General features: G+C 43.4%; 2 protein-coding genes across 2 annotated transcripts in view; one reads left to right on the top strand and one right to left on the bottom strand.

The window, feature by feature from the left end:
* CDK15 (cyclin dependent kinase 15) overlaps nucleotides 1-3,956 on the top strand; it is a 36,595-nt gene extending 32,639 nt beyond the window's left edge. The window contains 1 exon segment of the mRNA XM_009964892.3: nucleotides 3,847-3,956. Within this exon segment, the coding sequence (XP_009963194.3) occupies nucleotides 3,847-3,956 (110 nt within the window).
* The window catches only part of ALS2 (alsin Rho guanine nucleotide exchange factor ALS2), an 83,737-nt gene extending 76,493 nt beyond the window's left edge, over nucleotides 1-7,244 (bottom strand). The window contains exon 1 of the mRNA XM_033010897.2: nucleotides 7,090-7,244. The gene's annotated coding sequence lies outside the window, so the exon portion shown is untranslated. The remainder of the gene's footprint in view (nucleotides 1-7,089) is intronic.
* Between the last annotated feature and the right edge of the window lie 7,972 nt (nucleotides 7,245-15,216).

Genomic DNA, 15,216 nt, shown 5'->3' with positions numbered 1-15,216 from the left:
TGGACAGGAAACTGCATGGCGTTATCATAGCAACCGATGTGTTGGGAACAGAATCAAAGTGCACAGGGCTGAAATAAGTACAGTATGATCATGTAAGACCATATTAATGAGTGACTCATTAAGCCTGCAAAAATTAGGCAATTCTGAATAATTCCCCAAGTAGCCACCCCTATTGCCATAGTCATGCAAGACATTTGTTCTCTTGTGTCACTTTGGCATCACACTATTTTGGAATTTAACTGTATCATTTTAAAATTCTCGTTGCCATGATAACACAGTGCAGATTTTAAATATATTCTGTTGCCACTTTGTTCTGGAGGATGCTGGCTATTAGTCCCCGTCCTCTGAAGGAGAAAGTTAAAGCAGAAGGGCAAAGAATGAACTGGAGATGAAAGGTCAAAGGAGGAGGGGAATGATCCCAAGGTGTGTGAGAGAGTAAGAGGGAAACAACATCTGAAAAAATAAAAGGTTGCCATACGAAATTATTTTCTATTTTTATGAAATAATTGTATCCATAACTGTCCTTTCTATAAGTTGCTACGACAAACTGGAAGCTAGAGGATGTTTTTCAAAGGTCAACTCCTGGGAAAAAAATAATTGGAGAAATCAAAGATAAGTACCCCTCCAAACAGCATGTTTCTGATTGCTGATGGGAATGCTAATGACTAGAGGCTGGCCGCTGCCCACTGGAAGGGGTAGAGGGAGCACCAGGCTCTTGGCTTCCTGGTGGTCAGCTCCTGCAGAGGGGAACAGCTTGCTGTTGCTTATGCTCATTGGATGCAAAGTGCTCGAAAAAAAGAGTAAGAGTAGCCCATGCTGTAAGAGGGGAAGACTCTCTGTCCCCTGAGTGGGGCTGGTCCACAAATGGGCCTCTCCTACAGCTGCTCACTCCCGTGCCTCTAGAAGGGACTGCTAAGGCCCAGGTTCAAACCCCGCTCATCATCTTGGTGGCCTTAATTCTAGACATGCCATCAGCACCTCTGGACATAGCAACAGAGGAGAGGAGCAGGGCATTCTCTAGCTTCCGTCCACTGTGGCTAGTAGCCTAAGGGATGGCAGTGATGACCTTTTGTAAAACTGGAGCATTTGGTGTCCTTTTTCTGGCCTAAGCCAATCCTGAGACAATTATCTTTGTGCAGTGCAGCCCTGCACTACAGCAGCTCTGATAAAACTTCAGTCTAACCCTTTGCCACCTGCTAAAGGAGAATGTTTTCTGTCCAATTAATCACTCCTGGAAGAAAGATGAGATCCTTGAATCAAGAAAGCACAAGCTATGCTCTCAACTCAGTGTCAGTCCTGAAGTGCAAAGGGCCTTCTGAGAAGGTATCTCACTCTGCTGTCAGACAGGTCAGACACAGTAACAACTGCAGCTTATTATTCTTAGTTATAGATTTGGTTTATTTTCCCTCTCTTTTGCCCTCAAATGCTTTAGAAAAGGTTTGCAAGCAGGGAAGGTGAGCAGTGGGATTTGGGGTTAGCACCAATGTGCTCCCAAGACAACCTCTGGCCAAACAACCCAGGCACATGGGCCAGGCAGACCTGAGCTGGCACCTCAGATCCTGTCACCACCGCACCAATGTCCAGGCTCAGCATAGACCTTTCTCACAGTTCAGGAGACATTTGACCCTGGGCATACCATCTGCATAGCAGTTAGTCATCAAGTCCAATTTGTGCCCCATGAGGAGGATTGTGTGTTGCATGGATGTGATCCTGGCTTTGACTAGGAGGGACTTGCTCCTTTTGGGTATGGTTGGTCTCTGATCGTTACATCCGCCCAGAAGTTCAAAACCAGTGTGCCAGGCGGTGATAACACTGTACCGTTTCTCCTAAAACAGCCCGCTATTCAGCTTATCAGAGACAAGAAGGAGGAGGGAGGCTTGATGCTGACAGGGCACTGTCATTTTAATGCCTGTTGCATCTAAACTAATGCAAAGCAAGCATAGGCAATGAGGACGTTAAGGCTGCAAGCCATTGCCTACCAAAAAATCCCATTACTGTTAGGATTAGCCAGCGCTGGTAGATGTTATCACAGGGCATGTATAAAGAAGAGCTGGCTTTCATGGACATCTTGTTTGCGTTGGCTGTTTTCCCTAGGTTCTCCTACATAGCTAAAAGGTTTATATAGTCACTTACACTTTTTTACGTCTGCGCTTTGCCACCTCTGTATACAGCAAATGGATATTCTTCACTGCAAATCAGATACAGGCACCTAGAAAGTGAAGTTTCTGCCAGGTGTATGAATCTGATTTATAATGTGTCTTAGTAAGGGAATAAACCAAAGTTGGTGTTGAGCAGCAGATCAGCTGTCATTCCTAAACCAGAAGCAGTCTTTTCTGTGAGGTGATAAAGCAAATCTTCACTTAACTCTGGAAAAACACCCCTCACTTCATGTGGCCTGATCTCCACAGTGGTGGAAGGTCTGCTTGCATAAATACTGACAGGCCACTGAGGTTTTGTAGTCTGTCATTAAGCCACCAACCTAGGAAAGAGCCATTGCAACATCACAGCAGATGCATGCCAAGGGCACAGGCCTCTGCAGACGTTGCCAGGCTCAAGCTCTTCCCCAGGCGCTCGCCTGGAGCAGACATCCTGCTGGCGGGTGCTGGGCCCTGTCTAGGAGCACAGGGCAAAGGGGAAGATGGGAAAAGAAGGAAAGTTTCCTTTGCTCACTCCCCAGCTCATGCTCTTGCAAAAGCACAACTGGCGCAAAGTTTGGCCCACATGACTTGTGGAAACAAAGTCCTACAGACATGGATCAAATGCTCTGACTCCCATTGATCTCAGGCCAGAGAATTTCTATAAAGGTCTCATTGTTCAGGGAGACAAACTGCTTTTGGGGGGGAGTGCTGTTAATACCCTTCACGGAGGCAGATGCTATTGCATCAGAGGTTAGCAGACATTTTTCTGTATTTTGTCTAATTGCAAGTTATATCTGAGGTTTATTTAACTTCCATTTTCTCTTCAACACTCTTAAATGCAAATCTGAGAAGATTTAGTTGTCTTGCTTCCTGTGAACAACATCCGGACTGGAAATCCCATGTAGTCGTTTCCCATCCTCAGGTGTACTTCTGTTTCACCCAGTTATCAGTAGAAAAGAGCAAGCGGGGATGTAGTGATCAGATTTCTAAGGCACAAAAGTTAAAGCTAAGTTTGAGATTGTGACAGCAAGCAACCATGAGCCTACGAACTCAATTAGCCTGAAAGACAACTATCTCATTATCTTTCCTAAAATGATATAAATACATAAGAATATAAAAATTTAAAATAAACTCTCTCTCTATTGACTGTCTAGATGACTGAATTTCATTGCTCAATTTCTTTAAACACCCACTTTAGTATTTATTTATTCTAAGCGTGAAGCAGCTACGATAATTAGACTGTCAGATTTGGTAAGTTAATGAGGAGTCACTGGAGTGGAAGGTTTTGCGTTTGTGAGATTGCTGAAGGAGAGAAGCTCCGTGCCTTCGCTCTATCTCTTTTTTCTTTTTCTTTTTTTCCCCCTCTGCTGGGTGGGAAGGAGAGAGCTTGGCAGTGCGTAGATCCATTTGAATCCTTTTGATTAGCAGGTTGCATTCCTACCACTGTTCTACCAAATAGTATTTTGCTGGTTGCTCCAAGAAAAAGAAAAAGAAAAAAGAAAAGAATCCATAGATGAAATTTCTAGAGAAGGGTGCCTACATTAAAGAAATAGTTTTCCAAAAAAAATCAGAAGGAACAGAGCTGTGAGAAATAGGATCCTGAATTAGTTTATATTGTGGCTAATGTCACAGAAGAGCATTAGGAAAGTAGCACAGTGAAGGAAAAGGACCATTTTGCAGCTCTCTCTGTAACCTGATTTTTCCACAGGACAATCAGTGCTCACAGTTCCAGGAGTGAGACTGCAACCTGAAATCTGTGACCTGTTTGCCTCTTACCGAAAAGGCCAATTCTCAGGAGGTTCAAGCAAGTTTTGGTAGAAAGCAGGGATGACTGACTAATTCTTGGGTAAGTGCATTGCTGCCACTGTCAAAGCTTCTGCCATCATCCTTAGCATATTAATTCCTTTGTGCATTGAAGGTGGGAAACAGAACTCATACCCAGGTCTGGATGACGACGTCCCAGGCTGAGGACAAAGTGGGAAATCTCACATTCAGAGAGAAGAGATCAGCAAGCCAATGGCCCACAGTGCAAAATGCTCAATGGTGTCATGGGAGGTTTGGGTTGGTTTTGTCATATTCCCAAGTCTGAGACCAATGCCCTTTCCTCTGATGCCTCCCCAGTCAAAATATTGCTTCATTTCCCCATTGCTTAAACTGACCAAATTGCTTTGTTTTCCTTTGTCCTTGTCTATTAAGTTCACATTTTAGGGTTACTTGTTCTGATTTCACACACAATGGAGTCTGAGCAGAGCTAGGCAAAATCTCCTCAGATAATAACATCCTTGTTTTTAATTAATCATTATTTTAATATGACACAGCTCAAAATGATGCTTCTGCATCAACATTTTTCATCTCCTTTTGTTACAGAAGACCAAAAGATCACTTAAAATCACTGTTATTGAAAGAAATTGCCAGAAAATACCCTTTTATTATATCCTTTCTCTTTGTTTACCTTGTGCATTTGTTAACAGCGTGTGTCCAGTCAGTGTCACTGGCTGGCTCTGTGCTTGCAGGGCAGACCTGGAAACTGATCTTGAGGCCAAATTAGTTTGACTGTCATATTGTCTGCCAAGCTAGGAGTCAACCTAGCTGTGATAGCAGGGCAAACCTCAGCTACCCATCTGTGCTTTCAAATGCACGTAGATGGCATGTACCTGCTATAGGGTCAGGTCCCAACACTCAGTGCCTGGTCTCACAGCCTCTCTCTGCCCCATCTGCCCTCATGGTGCAGACAACAGCAGGCAGACAGGACAGCCTCGAGCGCTTTCAAGAAGGACCTGACACTGCCAGCCCTGTGACCAGACTGGGTTTTGGAGGCAGCCTGAATGCATTCCCTGCTCACCTGCTCAGCTGAGTGCAGACAGGGCGGCTGTTCCCTCTCTGTGATCACAGAGGAACTAATCCTGCCAAAAAAGCTGATTGTCAGTTCCACTAAGGCTTCTAGGACAAGTCACTTGAGGAGGGCACTCATGCTTCAGTGTTCAATGAACTTGGATTTATCCAGTTTTAACTGATTTTGATAGTATTTTACAAATATGTAATTTAAAATAGTGAAACCACGAAAATAGTAGGAGATATCCTTAATTTTTAAAAAATACATATTAACCTGGCCTCAAAGTGTTTGTGTCCCGTTTTTAAGCTGCTCCAAAACATACTAAACAACCTTAAATGTCAACTCAAGTTTTCTTCTGCATTTCATTACAGGAAAACATTCTACAAGTGAAGGTGTTCATATTATTAATTCTCTTTTTAAAAAAGGCATCTGGATTCAGACATGCAAGCAAGGTTATAAATGAAACAGTAATTTTTTTAGTTATTTTAATAGGCTACCAATGGAAAGTAGGGGGTTCTGTATGCTTTTTAAAATCTAATCAGAGGTAGATAGGCATCTAAAACACAACAGCATCACGCTGGCACGTGACAGAATGGAATTTCCTGGGAACATAATGAAACTGGCCAGCCTTCCTTCATTGGCCAACCTGAGTTAAGTTACAAAAATAGACAAAACCGAAAAACTAAACATACCAGGCTCAGTCATGAATCCATGGGCCCTGAGCAACACAGCAAGGGACAAAACATCATCACAGTCTCCTCCTTGTTCTCCCGGTTTCCGGAAGGGAAGAGATAGTGCCAGGCATCTAACCCGGGGTGATATACGCTCCATGCCAACACTCCATCCGTTTTCTACCCTGTTCCACCCCTTTCTCTCTACTTGCTGAGGAGGAACGTATGGATCATTGGAATCTGCTTCCATTCTCATGCTGCCTCTCAAAATGCAGATAAATAATGCAGTGCCTCTTACATGTATGCGCTACTGTACTAGCTAAGTGTAGCTGAATCTACAGGAAGATTAGAGCTTGTTTTAAACCAACTGTTAACAAGCAAAGTAACTGAAGTCAGTAGCTCTGCAGAATATTTGTAATTAGGATTTATTTCTCCTTTTTATTCAGGATCTAAGCCATGGATTTTTATCCTAACAGAATTCCTTTGCAAGAGGGGCAGATTCTACCCTCCATTACACCAAGGACCTTTGAAATAACTCTTGATATTGACAAAACGAAACAAAATATTTGAGATTATAAAACAAAGGCAGAGTTTGGTCAGGGGGGTATTTCTAAGAGTCACCTTTCAGCAGAGAGAGCGAAATTGTGCAGATGTCCTGCCTTTTGTTTTTCAGAAAGCAATGTCAGAAAGATTGACTTGGCAACGAAGATGTAACAGCACAGTCTGGACACTGGACTTGCAGAATAAACTCAGCCATGTGTCACTTAATAGAGAGATCCCTGGACCAGAAGATGGATGTACAAACAGGACAGATGGGGACTGACAATTGAAAGAATGTAGAGGCTGATCCAAGGCTTACAGAGACCTGTCATTCCTGGGGTTTGCCTACAATCTCTTTCAACAAAAGAGCTCCTGAGGGGAGGAGGGGATTAGTCAAAAGTTGAGTGAAGTCTCCAGGGAAGATGGTTTCTTGGATAAAGTTGTCAACAAAAGGAATTGTTTAAGACTATTTGTTATAATTTCCTAGAGGGAGCTTCTGCCATTACTAACAGGATTACCAGCATACTGGTTCCACACCAGCAGAGCATTAGACATGTGCATTGCAGACTGGTTGCTTAGAGCTGAATTCAGGGGTCCTCTTATACCGGGTCCCAAATGTGTGCAGGTGTTGATGAACAGAGAGGAGATGGTAAAGAATTAAGATGCAGCCAAACATGGGACATTTTTGGTCCAGCTGTGGCAGAGGGTCCTGGCTCATTAATGAGTTACCAGGGTGTTTTAATCTCCTTGATCTCAGGGCTGCTGACAGACTATGAGAGGAAAGCTAATCTGAGGTGAGTGCTGATCAGGATACATGGAGAAATCAGAGAGGTCTTTCCCAACTACAGTTACTGTGAAATTTCTCATAGATTTCTTCCTTGAAGAATCGGGAATGCAAGTAACTTACTGTGTTCTTGTATTAGTCTGCTTGGTTTTGGTTATCTGGGATACTTTTTCTCAGCTCTGGGACATCAGAAACCAGAAGCCTTGGTGTAACCTCACAGCAGATCTGGGAAGAAAAGGAAGACAAAGATAAATCATTAAGATACGGGCATGCAAACTTTCTTGAATACTTCTTACTCATCTGAGTGGTGTCACTGGCATGACTGGGAGAACTTCTCTGAGCAAGAACTATGCAGAGCATTGAGGCATTGGAACAGAACCAGTCATGGAGCTATGGGGAAACACCAGAGAAATGGGTCGCAGCCATTGAAAGAGCTGGAAGGTGACGTTTTAGTGTAAGGGAGCTACATCTCCAGCACCACCCCAGTCCATTGTTTGCTAACCAAACACTGCAGATCTGGGCAGGAAGCAGCACAACAGTTTATGTTCCCCTTTGCCCTTGCTATAGACATAATTGCAGGAACATATAGATTAGCTACATAAAAGAGTGCACAGCCTATTTGCAGGCACTGCTCAGATAAGAGGACAAGAGGTATTCCTTATGTTACGTGACAGTCCTTAAAGTTCTCTGCCTTGATGAAAAGGCAAGCTATGTCCCAAAAGTCTTTCCACCTCTAGATTGTGTGGACCTAGACCCAGATCTTCCAAACACCAGCCACTCTCAAAGTGAGTGTGAATGCCTGCCCTCCCTTTGCAATGCTGAACAGAAATTTGTCTCAATATTAGGACCTTATGCCTTGTATTTACTCTGCAATGAATCTGGAATAACGTTAGAGTGACCTCACAGCAGTATAAGCAAGATGAGACTAGAGTATCCTATGGAGTTCTACTTAGGCATGTATCTCTGTGTCAGATTCCCATGTGCAGGTTTATTTGTGGAGAGAAGGGCATTTGGAACCTTTTTAGAAGAAAAGCGATACTTCTTAAGCACACTGGCACTAGTTGCCGCATTGCAAAAGTTTCTAAGAACTGGTACAAATACGAAGCTTTTCTAAAGTGGATAGCTGGCTGCACAGGTAAAAGATAGCTCTCCACTTCTGAGTTATGCTGCACTGTCATATGCATGTTCAGAGCGGCTGTAAATGATGCCCAAGTTAGGACAGGGGTGTTCTGCGTTCCTTTTGCACTCTTGGAGATGGCTGGGCTAAGAGCAGTGAAGAAGCAGGATCTTTGATGCCAGCCATGGAATGGTTATGGATGGATGTTCCTAATTGTGAGCCACTAAGTGCTCAAGATATGTTAAATGAAAGGATTTTTTATGCATGGGCAGTGAGGGATCTAATGATGGGAACTGAATCACTTTCCTCATATCCAGAACATCAGTTGTAAAATTCTTCTGCCCTGGAGCAGCAGAGAGAATGGCTTTGCTCTTTTACATAGCTGCTACCCCATAATGGCCAAAGTTCTTATGCTAAATTGCCAAAGGGTGGAATGATATCTCCTACTTCTGTGTCTGCAGGGGTGGAAATCCAGGAAGACCCTAGAAAAAGGATGTGCTGCAACCCAGCACTTTTCTGTTCATTAACTCAACATTGGAGGCCCAATGCCTTAAATATGCCAGATCAGAGAGAAATTGCCCTAGAACCATTCCTCTCCTAAACTAAAGGGTGTACTATTTACATCAGGGCTACTGATCTCAGATTTTCCATCCCCTGCCCTGCTCAATCTCAGGGGCAACAACTCTCAGTGATAATGGACCTAGCACTGTAATGAGTCAGGAAGAGTAGGTAACAAGAAACACATCTGAATTCAGGCACCAAATTAGTGCCACCCAAAAAAGCAGTCCTGCTTCCCCCATTTACCTCCCTGCTTCAAGCTTCACGGTTTCTTTTTCTCTCTGGAACTTTTCTAAACCTTTGACAAGCAGATTTAACTCACTAAACAGGTGGAAAACTATTAACTCTTTTGCTGAGTTAGTTTTTTGTTGCTTTAGTGAGCTGAATCAGATTATGAAGGGGTCAGAGAACTACCAGACTTCATGCATGGCTGAGTGTGGAGTGGGAGAGGAAGAGGAGGAAAAAGCCATGAAGTTCAGACTTGCTTATCTCCAACCTGCTCACATCTAGTTGACGTGGGTGGTCATCCCCTGTCACATCTGGATGTTTGATGTTCTCTTTTGAGGTAATAACCAAATGGGTGCTGGTGAGTAAGCTCTCAGTACTGCTATCATGTATGTGGGCCCATCTCAAATCTAGATGTTTGCTGTTGAAGACCTCACAAAAAATCCCAGACATTGGCAGAGAGGTGCAGGACTGACCTTTCCTTTTTTCCAGAAAAGACTTTCTCTTGGCAGGGGTAGGAAGCCTTGGTAAAGCAGGTGAGAGTTTATGAAGTGCATGTAAATGGAGATCATTGTGCTCAAGGGTCATCATACTGTTTCTCCTCACCAGCTAATAAGAAAATAAAAAGAAATCTGAGATTTTGAAGAAATCCTTTAACATCCTCTTTTATGTAAAGAGAGTTTAACAGCAGACTTAAATATTTGCTTTAAAAACATCTTGAAGTAAATGAAATAACTTCTTTCCCAGGCCAAGATTCTGTTTTACTTCAGCCCAGAGCAAGTTTGCTGGCCAAATTATATATCCCCAAGAAAAAATCCAAGAGCTTTAATACTTGCAAACCCCTGTCTGTAATGGTGTAAGCGGGCAATGCTCTTTAAAGGGGGGGAAAAAAGCACCAGGAAAATCCTCCTCACAAGCCAGAGCTGCATTTGGGGAGCCCAGATGAAAGCCCTGATGTGGGTCATGTGACAGGTGTCACTTCAGTAATGATATTGGGGCAGAGATAAAAGCCCTTGCCGGCTGGTCATGTGACACCGCTTCATTACCGGCACAGCAGGTGGTCGGAGAGTCTCAATGCCTTTATTTTTTGATTATTTTTAAATTTTTTTTATTCTGTGATAATGAGAAAATGTTTAAACTTCCATCCCTGTGTTTAAACACTTCTTCATGCTGACAGCAGCAGGAGATCCCTTGATCAGCTGTCAGATGGGAAAGTGCAATTTTTCTGGAAAGTAAACAGCGTGTTTGCCAGTTGGAAATAATTTTCTGTTTGTTGGGACTGCTAGTTGTGGCATGATGGAGCCATGTCACAGCATCTGACAACTCAGGAGTGGGGAATAGAAAACAGGCTGAGAAATGGGTTTTAGACTCTGCCTCTCGTAACTGGAGCTTGAGATTTTTGACACTTCGCTATTGTTATTGTGGGGGAAAAAAACACCACTTACGGATTGCTTATGAAACTTTTAAAGCAGTGGCTCAATGTCAGTGTGACTATGTGGGACCTTCTAAAAGAAGCTCCTGCATTTTAATAGAAAATTTTGTAGGAGCTAAAAAAAAGGGACACAAAAAGGAACTGAGTGGGTGTGGTGACACGTGGGGGTGAAGGTGGCCAGATCTCATTCCTGGATAGCAAGGAAAAAAAAAAAAAATCTCCTTATAATTATATTAGAAAACTTTTAAAGGCTCTGACGTCACACAGACTTGGGAAACGCACTGAGAGTTTTCAGGTGAGACAAGAAAGGCAAATGTGGTCACAGGGTCATGTGAGAGAGCTCAACCCCATCCCGGGGCGGCTGGGGCCTGGCTGGAATCAGAGCTGTTATGCTTTCCTTCGGAAGTACCCTGGAACCCAACTAAGTTCACTTTAATTGCTAACCACATTTTTTTCTTTTCTTATTAGGAGAATATCTTCTCAAAGTCAGTTCCCATAGAGAACAAGAGATACAGATATAATGCACATAATTTTAATTAAGGTTTCAATGTGCATATGCAGAGGTATACACGGCATTTTTCCTATGCATAGACAGCACCTTCTATGCAGAATCAGCAAATTAACATGATTTCAACACTGGGAAAGTTAATCACACAGAGCACAGCTTGGATGTTTATTATATATTTGCAGCAACTACGTTTGTTTCATGGAGTCCTTGGTATTCTCCCAACAAATGCTTTTCTCTGCTGGCTGCACTGCAGCCTTCTCCCTCTTCCTAAAGATCCCCATTAAAAGCTTCCTGCCTATTACACTTCATGAAGTCTTGGCTCATTAAAGCAGAAGTTTCGATGCCCAGTTGGTATCTCTCTGGCACCAGGAAAGCCCCAGAGCTGCTGCTTTGGTTTCAGCTCTGCGCTCTCGAGGGAGGCTGGGCTCTGGGGTGGCGGGTGGAACTGGGGAGGCTGCTGCCTCCCTCCCGCCCCCATGGCTGCAATTAGGAGCAGGGCTGGTCCATCAGCAAAAATGATCCCAAGCAAAAAGATCAGATCAGAATCTGGCCCTTTGTTAGCAGTCATTAAAAAACATTGCACTTTTAATAGGAGCTTATTCAATTAGCAGACTAACAGGCTCCATCAGATAAGCTGGGGATTTCCCTGGGAACCTGAGTCACATACTGCAGAAGTGGCCCAGCACCCTATGGTTAACCCTCTCCCCGCAGAACCAGAATGAAGAGGTCAAATACCAGAAAAAGGTTTATTTTTGGATTCTTAAGGGAGAAGGAAACCCCCCCACTGTGCCTCAAAGTCCCCAGAGGTGACGGTGCCGAGTGCAAGTCACACAGGCGGGAAGGATCCAGGAGCACTGTGGCACCAAACTGTAGCTGCTGCAGACGGGAGACTCGCCTGATCTCCGATAAACACGCTGACATTTGGCAGCCTGACAGCTTCACAGTCCCGTAAGAGGCTTCCTAATTAGAGCCTGGGTGAGAAATAATCCACAACTTTAAGTTTGCCTCTAGCTTCCTTGCTGCACTTTTCTCCCCCTCCCTTTTTGTGCCTTTTCTCCCTTTTCGGTGTTTTCTCTCACACGTTCTCAATACATTCCCTCCCCGCTGGCGGAAGCTGTTTGAAACACCAAGCAGGAGAAAGGGTCATTTTTACCTGTCCTCTCAGCTCAGAACAGCTCCGAGCAAAAGCACCCCTCTTGCATTCCTGCTTTGCCCTTGAAGGAGACAGGGAGATAAGGCAGGGGAAAGGACAGTACATGGTGAAGTTTATAATGAGGCAAAGTACAAACAGTCTGGAAGAAAACCAAACCAGTCCCATTCATTCCTAGTCAAACAAGTAGGGCAAAACGAGTGCTCCCAGCAGCAGGAGAATGGGGAGTCTGGGTCTGGGTCCAGCCCTGAATTTTGCTTTCCTCTACAGCAAACTGGCCCTGAACAGCACATCACGACATCCTGAGTCTTTTAGCTGGAGCCAGGGTCATCTTCAAGACGTACGGTACCGTGATGCTGCTGTATCACAGCAAGACATTCATCCAGCTGGTCATAAGATTAAATATATTTTTTGGAAACATGTACTGTTACAGAGCCAGCTCTTTTCAAGCTAAATCATATTCCACCCATTTACCCCATCACCTGCGTATTCTCTGAATAGTTCCAGAAGAGCTCTTCAAATGCAATAACCTCTGAATTTGAGATTATATCAACAAGCAATATCTGTTAAAACAAGTTTAACTCTTTTACTGTATTTATTTCCTAGAGGGTTATTTGCCGATAGTGGGACTGATTGTTCTCTATTTAATATCCCAAAGCCCAGAAACGTGTAGCAAAGCTCTTCAAAGACAATAGCCATTGTATACTCTGCAACAGCCTGGATGCATATACAAACATCAGAATCCACGTTATGTTAGAAGGTTGTTCCTTTTCACTGTCCTCTTTGGTGAATACCATATTCCCTGGATAGCCACCAGAAACAGGCAGAAAGTTGGGATTCTCCAGTCTTGGCCATACATTACATTGGACAGCAGTTCAGATGTACTGAACCTATAGGTACTTGACCATTAGCACTCTCCAAAGCGAAAGTATTTTATTCAAAATATGCAGTTGAAGCTATTTCCAGGACAAACATATTTATTGCTGAGATATACTGGAAGATCTCCATCTAACATCTCTAGAGTCCAATGTGAATCTTATCCAGAGGACTGGGGGTCCTTGGGGAGTGTACTTTTTTGAGGTTTCATATTGGAGGCTTCATTATGATTGCTGACGCCCAAGTGTTTCACGTGCTGCAGATGTCTATGTATTGCGCAACTATGAGAAAAAACTGTGGACCTACACCTCTGTACCAGGGAGAATGACCCTGCATTAGGACTGGAAGGGCCGGTAACATCATCCTCACCTGTAATGCCTGTACTGCTAAGATAATGAAGCTGAGAAAATTGTTTTTGAACTGGTGTTTCCTATGAACAGATGTCTATGAAGTCAGCAGAGCTATTCCCTGAGGTTCTAATATTAACAAATTCCCTGAATAGATTGTAGCTGTGTGTTTTCTACCATCTCTCTTTATAAACTGGAATATGAATTAGTACACACTATTTATAGAGCCCAGCCCACCCACTTGCATGGAGTACCCCTGAAGCAGAGGGAGATGTAACTGCATTCGTAGCCAGACACCACCTCTAGGGTCCGTGTAGCATCATATCAAAATTCTGCCTTTCAGCATAGTAGAAACCTTGGAAAAGAGGTTGTTCTGGACCTAAAATATCTGGCTCCATCCCTGCCCTGGTTTTTTTGCATGATAAATTAGTATAGACATGAAGAAGGAGGAGAGCATAGACACGGGGAAAGCTCTCCTGGAGGTCTGACTTGGAAGGAGATGAGGCAGAGCTGGCTCTGGGTGACTTGCTCCTCAGATACCTGAGTTCCTTGTTACTGCAAAGTGCGCACAAATGTCTGAAGAGCAGCATTTTACACACACATGCATTTTAAAATTCAGGTGAATTAGATGCCATGAACAGGTGCAATACTACAGGAGAAAAGAAAAACATTGATTCTTTTCAATTAAACTCCATTTTTTCAGGGTTTAGAATTTCAGTCATTTTAATCCATTTTAGACTAAGTCTTAGAAATAGTAGTTAGAAGCCTGGAGGAATTAATTTTTTTACTATTTTATTTTAAGGGATTAACTCAAGTTGATAGATTTAGAGCATTTTTAAAGTTTGTTGGTTTCAGATGTTTAAAAAGAAATTTAAAATAAACAAACAAAATCCAGTTGAAAATTTGGCAAAGGCTGAATCCTTTGGGCAAAATTTTCCCAGGAGAAGCATAGATCTCAGATAAGCAATGGAGGAGATGCCGTATTTCACAGCTGCAATGCAGATCTGTGGCCTCTCCAGAGACTCCTACACACTAAACAGGGATTTCTTCAGTTTAAATGCCAGATCCACTTTGGTCCCAGTGAAACTCCAGAAAGGGCGTTATCTAGGAAAATGGAGCACATTTAATCCACTTTATCATTAATGCAAAGAATAGTCTCAACATCTGTGAAAAGCAGAACTATGCATTACAAAGGTCCTTCATATCTTGAGTAGACTGAACTCTACTCGCCAGCCTCCCCTAGGCAGCTGGGCCATAGTTTGTAATGTCTCTGTTTATGAATGTACAGGTTTTGTGGGTCTGTGATAAAGCAAACATGAACTAGACCACTGGCCTGACTGGGCACTTCCCTGAGGATGCACTGGAAAGTTTAGTTTGGTGACTAACCTGGAAGTGCCACAGATGCCAAAAGAAAATAACAGCTCTGAGCAACACAGTCTGACTTTGGCTCCGGCCTTCTCATCAGGAATGGGTGTTGCATTTTCTTTGTAGAACCTTCCTTGCTAGTGAAGTCTCAGGCCATCTGACATTTTCACTAGATTTAAAATAAAAATGATGCAAAGATTTTACACCACTGAACAGGGCTCTTGAGTTTATCACTGTGTGACAGTACTGCCAAGGCCAACTATCCTCATGATGAAGTCTGGGAACAATTCTTGTGAGCTAAACACAATGGCATTGCACAGATCTCCTCCTAGGCATGTAAGTAGTCACTGTGCCAATGCTGGTGAGCTCTGGGCTAAGCTGCACGAACCTGCACCCTGCAGTTCGTGAAAAGCTACAGGACAAACCACACCATGCTTCCCTGGTAGGTACTGAAGGCTTCTCACGTGCTAAAATGTCTGTTTTATACAAAACCCTCTCAGAAGCCATTCACTGGACACAGAGCTGAAATATTTAATTCAGTTGAAAGAGGACTGTCTTCAAGAGACGTGGGAGCCGGGATGCTGACGATCTCACTGTGGATCCTGTGCAGAAAGAGCTGGGAGACAAGCTTGAAGATAGCTGTGAGGCCCCAAGCTTGGGACCATGCCTGAG

This window comes from Tyto alba, unplaced genomic scaffold, assembly GCF_018691265.1.
Source record: "Tyto alba isolate M040663 unplaced genomic scaffold, T.alba_DEE_v4.0 Super-Scaffold_7, whole genome shotgun sequence".
Classification (NCBI taxonomy): domain Eukaryota; kingdom Metazoa; phylum Chordata; class Aves; order Strigiformes; family Tytonidae; genus Tyto; species Tyto alba.
Note: the sequence above shows the minus strand (reverse complement) of the source record. Positions and strands in the feature narration are given on the sequence as shown.